The sequence below is a fragment of the Bombus bifarius genome, unplaced genomic scaffold (assembly GCF_011952205.1).
Source record: "Bombus bifarius isolate JDL3187 unplaced genomic scaffold, Bbif_JDL3187 scf7180000009882_frag, whole genome shotgun sequence".
Lineage (NCBI taxonomy): Eukaryota > Metazoa > Arthropoda > Insecta > Hymenoptera > Apidae > Bombus > Bombus bifarius.
This window is the reverse complement of record NW_022885397.1, coordinates 1-6,320: the sequence shown is the minus strand read 5'-3', so window position 1 is coordinate 6,320 and position 6,320 is coordinate 1. Positions and strand designations below refer to the sequence as shown.

General features: G+C 35.4%; 1 protein-coding gene across 1 annotated transcript; it reads left to right on the top strand.

Annotated features, from left to right (window-relative positions):
* The first annotated feature begins 660 nt into the window (after positions 1 to 660).
* Positions 661 to 1,252, top strand: LOC117215943. Its single transcript, XM_033462499.1, has one exon. The coding sequence runs from the start codon at positions 661 to 663 to the stop codon at positions 1,162 to 1,164; it is 504 nt and encodes a 167-aa protein (XP_033318390.1). The 3' UTR covers positions 1,165 to 1,252.
* The last annotated feature ends 5,068 nt before the right edge of the window (positions 1,253 to 6,320 follow it).

Sequence of the window (6,320 nt, the reverse complement as noted above, 5' to 3'; positions counted from 1 at the left end):
ATGTTAGGGAAAAAAGGAATCATAAACCCACAAGTTATAGAACCCGAACAATTCTTAAAAACACTTGACCAAATAACGAGACAAAACTTTATGACTAACCATATCGAACCTTCAGTTCAAAACTTTCAACTAATTCTAGATCTAAGCAAACTAAAGGTATGGATAAGAGATAACAAACTTATATATACAATAACTGTGCCGCTTTTGGAAAACAATGAATGGAAAATAACTAAAATTTACCCGATACCTTCAAAACAAAACTCTGTATTCATTGCGCCTGTAATAGAAACTGATTTGATACTAACCGACTCAGAACAATACACCTTTGTCGATAGTCACTACTTAAACAAATATTGTAAACGAACGGCAATCATCCACATTTGTAAAAGAACTCAACCGAGTCACAATAGAATCAATTCACCTGAATGCAGATCAGAATTAATTACTAATCGACAGACGGTCAAAACTTGCCCGACTGCTGTCTTCAAGCTGGAAGAATTGACGTTCGTACCTTTGCAGACGGAAAACCATTATATTATTATTCCTGCGAAAAATGTACAAATCGACGTGTTATGTAAGACACATAAAATCCTAGAAATTAGACAACCAAGCTTAATTAGCAGTAAAACCGGGTGCATAATCACATACGATCATAATATTATGAAAATAGGAGGATCACATAAAAATATCTCTTACGAAACCAAATTTAAGAATAGCATATACAGCTTCGAAGAAACAGATGTTCCAATATTAGAGAAAATATTAGAAACAGCTCCAAAAGTAACTCACAATTTTAACCAATATAAAGCCAACCTCGACACATTACAAACACAAATCAGTACCCTGCAATTTGAGCGACGCATAAATTCATTGAAGGAATATGGCATATCCACACTACAAATATTAGGAATCATAGCCCTAGGACTAGGAACAATATATGTAATGTACAAATGTAAACTTTTCGAATGTCTACGCCGATCATTTCCTAAAAATGTACGTATCAAAATACTCTGCCCTACCGCTCGCGTAAACAGGATCGATCAAACATCAACAGTACCAAGGACGGTCACCTTCCAAAATATCACCGAAGACGAAGATGAGGGGATCATTCAACTTAGAAGCCCCACCAGAGCCTTACGCTTTAGCGGAGCAAAGCGAAGCTAAGGAGGGGGGAATGTCACGGTGGTCGTGAGAACGCAACGAAAGGATGGTTATGCCTCACATACCTTGGTCAGCAAAATGATGGCTAAGCAGTAATAGAAACCCTATGTGACCGGCATCCAGCGATAGCCCCTCCACAGGAGCCGAGTCCTTGATATAAAAAAGTACCTCTCGAGTCGTTGTAAGAACATTCTTTTCTGTGCTGTTTGACCATTCTGTATCGTTACTCTGTCAGTGTTCAATAAATTTTCTAATAACAATCAAAATTTAAGTACGAATTTCTCACCTTGCGTGCGGAAAGTGAAATTACCCCGAATCGACGTGACACTACCATAGAAAAGGAGTGTCTGGCAATTGTTTACAGCGCAATGCACTTCCGACCGTATCTTTACGGAAGAAAGTTTACTATCGTAACCGATCATAAATCTTTAGTGTGGATGCATTCTATCAAGGATCCTACTTCTAGAATTTGGAAATGGAAATTAAAATTATCGGATTTTGAATTTGATATTGTATACAAAGCAGGCAGAGCGAACGCAAACGCAGACGCATTATCTAGGAACCCTCCAGAAGTTTGTTTACCAATCAGAAAGAGAGAGGAAGTCTCACCGCTATCCTGTCCCAAAAAGATTCGAAATAGACACGTCAACGGAAGACTCTCCCGTATTCGAAGCCAAACCACGCGTCTTGCCTCAACCCAGTGATTCCAAAAGCCAAGGAAAGGGTTTTACCCGAAAACATTTTACAATAGAAGAAACCCCCATAAAATATTTAGACCAAGCACTAACAGAAATCAATGTAAGTACAGACAGAGAAATAACCAATCGAGAAAAGGAAGACACGGACACGACAAGCGAAAAAGGAACCTCCACTGTAGTTCCAGAACTAATTCAACAACAAGAAAAGGACACGAGACCTACGATAATTGCGGAACTAAAAATTTCGGAAACCCGAGACTCAATTGCAAGAGTAAGTGACCATAAAGTAGTATTTATAGATATACACGGCAAACCGATAGATAAAGGAGCCTTAGAAATGAAGGAAACGGGAAAATTGCCTCGTTATGAAGATTTAATGTTAGAAAAAGCAAGACTGAATTACGATTCCGGAAAATACATTGTATCCCTACCGATAAAGGAAAATAGAAATATTCCAATAACACCAGACAATTTATTAAACTCGCTAAGATCTCTATTAGACGTAGTAAATGAAAAACAGTTAACTTCGTTTAGCATTAGCAAAGGAAACTTGGAGGAAATACCCTGGCGATATACAATCAGAAAATTAAAGGAAATATTTATGGAAAAAACCTTATCCATCACCATTTGCACTGGAGAAGTAATTACTCCACCTGTGGAAGCGCGGAACAACATAATACGAGAAAAACATGAATCAAGCGTAGCAGGACACAAAGGAATTACCAAAACTTATCAAAGAATACGACAACACTACTATTGGGAAAATATGAAAAAGGAAATTCAAGATTACGTAAGAACATGTAAGGAATGTCAATTAAAGAAACTCACAAGAATAAAAGCAAAACAACCAATGGTACTTACAGACACACCAGGTAAAGCATTCGATAAAATTAGTATGGATATTGTAGGACCATTACCAAAAAAAGGGAAATGAATATATATTAACCATCCAAGATTTATTAACAAAATACTCAATTGGGATTCCACTAGGAGGAATCTCTTCAGCCGAGATAGCGGACGCTTTTGTAAAGCGATTTATTTGTCGTTTCGGATCACCGAGAGTTATTCTCACTGATCAAGGAACGAACTTTACATCCTCACTAATGAAGAAAGTAGCAAAGAGATTCCGCATCAAACAATACACCACGACGGCATATCATCCACAAAGTAACGGTTCAATCGAAAGATCTCACCACGTACTGATTGAATATCTCAAATTATACATTGAAAATTCCAGAAATTGGGACGAATGGGTAGAATTAGCTATGTTTTCTTATAATACCTCTGTACACGAAGGAACGAAATTCTCCCCGCACGAATTAGTTTTTGGACATTTAGCCAGAGAACCTACTGGTGAAGTAATAATCGAAGAGAACATGGAACCAACATACGCAGAATATCTCGAAGACCTGTTCGATAAAATTAACACCGTACAACGAATGGCAAGAGAAAATTTAATAAAATCCAAACTAAGATGAAAAGAATATTACGACCGACGAATCAACCCCCAGGATTTTAAAGTAGGAGATTCGATATATTTACTAAAAGAACCCAGTAAAGGAAAATTCTCCGATCAATATACTGGACCATATAAAGTGCTAGAAATCCTGCAGAACCAAAACGTCAAGATTGAAGTAAAAGGGATTCCGCGAACAGTGCACTTAAACAAGCTAAAACTAGCGCATAATCGAAATAAACAATGAATAAAGTGATTTCAGTGGGCAACGTAGTGCAGTAGTGTATGTTGTAGTGCTGTTCGTCGAATAATACAGATATCGAACACCTAAAAGGAAAAAGGGAAAATTATTATATGTGTTTCAATTATTGCTTAAATATAAAACGTGTTAACTCAATGAACAATTAACTAGTGAAAGTTACCTTGTGAACAAGTGATCAACATACAAGAAAGTGTACGTGCAAGTATAGGTTATGGATCGTTGTTCGTGGAACATAATGTACGACAGCTACCTAAAATAAGTGAATAAATTAGTCTCAATTGTCTCAGTGCAAAATACGAGGTTACTAAGTGTTATAACTATATTGTGGATAAATCAAAAGGAAGTGTGACACTGTTCGTCGAATAATACAGATAGCGAAAACCTAAAAAAGAAAAAAAAAAAGGAAAATTATCATGTGTACTCCAATTATTGTTTGAATATACAACGTGTTGATTCAATAAAATTAAAAGAGTGAAAGTGAAAGTTACCTTGTGAACAAGTAATCATCATACGAGAAGGTTCACGTGCAAAATAGGTTATGGATCTCTGTTTGCGAAACACCATGTACAACAGCCAGCTGAAAAATAAATGAACCAATTAACTTCAATTGCCTTAATGCAAAATACAACAGTACTAAATGTTATAACAATACTGTGGAAGCATTGCACTGTTCATCGAACAACACAGATGGCGGAAACCTGAAAAGAAAAGAAGTTTATTACAAGTGCTCCAATTACTGTTTGAATGTGAAACGAGCTAGTTCAACGAATAACTAAAACGGTGAAAGTGCAACTTACCTCATGAACAATTAATCACCATACAAGGAAGCGTACATGCACGAATTTCGCAGACTAACAAGAAGAAATAAAATAGTTGATAAAGTATAGAAAGCGGTTAGAAAATAATCAAGATAGATTAATTGAGAGTTAGTAATAAATGTAACCGGAGTAAAGGGATATTTGGTTATGTATTAATCTACGTAGTATTGTGATGTTAATTTGTAATGCACAATAGTGGTCGCACATACAATGCATTATATATATATATTAAATTAAATAAATTAAACACCACCTTTATGACCACAGATATAAGACGATTGAAGGCAGCCGTTGTAGAAGGCAGCCGTAGTAAGTATCCAAGGCATATCAAAGAATCGGATGATGTTGCAGGAACGATCCAGGTAAGTGATGCAGCAACGAAAGAGTAGAATCTGAAGAATTACAGACAATGTTAATCTAACAAGTAGATTTTAATCACTAATAAAGAAACCAATTCATATCATACACAAAATAATAGCAAATAGCAAGTACATGCAATAATAAATTAATAGGGAAAATAAGAAAGGTTAATAAACACAGGAATAGGTTAGAAATTAATCAAGATAGACTAACTAAATATTAACAACATGACTGAACTCGATGCAAAAGAATAAAGTTACGCTACACAAAATATCTGGTAACACAATACACAAAAAACATTAACTAAATTAAACAAGACTTATATAAATGCAAGTCACGTATAATCAAAACAATGACTATCGAAATTCGATAACAATACAATCCATGCTATCACATTAAGGTAGCACACGGTATTGACACACACAATATCATGAAACACAAAACAATATTACAAAAACATTACTAAGTAAAATTATAGTGATTAACAATTAATTAACTATTTCAACGACACGCTACTGTTGACATTAAACCAACGCCATACCAAAGATACACGCGAGCGGCCATGTTGAAAAATTCGTCGCGCTCACATCCAAATAATAGCCAATAGAATGTAATACAGCATCATAATAGTAATGTTAGGTACTAATAAAAAAAAAACAACAACAACAAAAAAAAGGGGAGAGAGTTAAGGAAAATACATATAATAAATAACAACTAACATAATCATAACATATTATATATATTATATTATATACAGAGATACAGTATTCATACAAGGAACAGGTCCGAATGAAACATATATATATAAAAAAAAAAAAAGAAAAAAAAATATATAATATATATATTAACTATTTTTGTATGTGTGTATAGAACTGATGGCGAATTCATCAACCATTCTCTGAACGACGGATGGAAGAACATGTAGATGTTGTCCAGACGTTTCACGAGGAATCCAGAGAGCATTTTGAATCTCTGCAGAAAATCCTTCCATGCATGTTCGTTTACAAAAATCTGACAGACATCGAAAGAATTTTTTTTTTAGTCCAAGGAATAGCAATCCGTACCGTAGAACTGTAAAGCACCTGTACGCCACTCACGAAACCAAATACTTTTGCTATCCACCTGTAAACAAATGACATTTATAACTATGCATATAACTTTCACCTAATGTTTAACAATATATACATACACGCATGTTGTAAAGTAGGCGATATCTATTGATAATCTAAGTGACTCGTAAAATAAGTCGTCATATTTACCATTGCAAGCACATATATATATATATATATATATGTCGGAGATGAAAGGAAAGCCGAAGCCTTTCCTTGGAAATTTTGGGAACATCCTCTAGTACCTTAGCCTAGATTTTATTATAGTTGTAATTGCTTAAGATTTGTAATAAGCGAGATTGGGTTCGAGGTGACAATCGGTCGCTGAACGTAGCCACGGTCACGGGATGGATGTTTTATCTAACGAACGTAGCCACGGTCACGGGATGGATGTTTTATCTAACGGAGGTCTGGAGTGGTTGTATGTGTTTTCCGAGAAGTGTGGTTGTGGCGGCA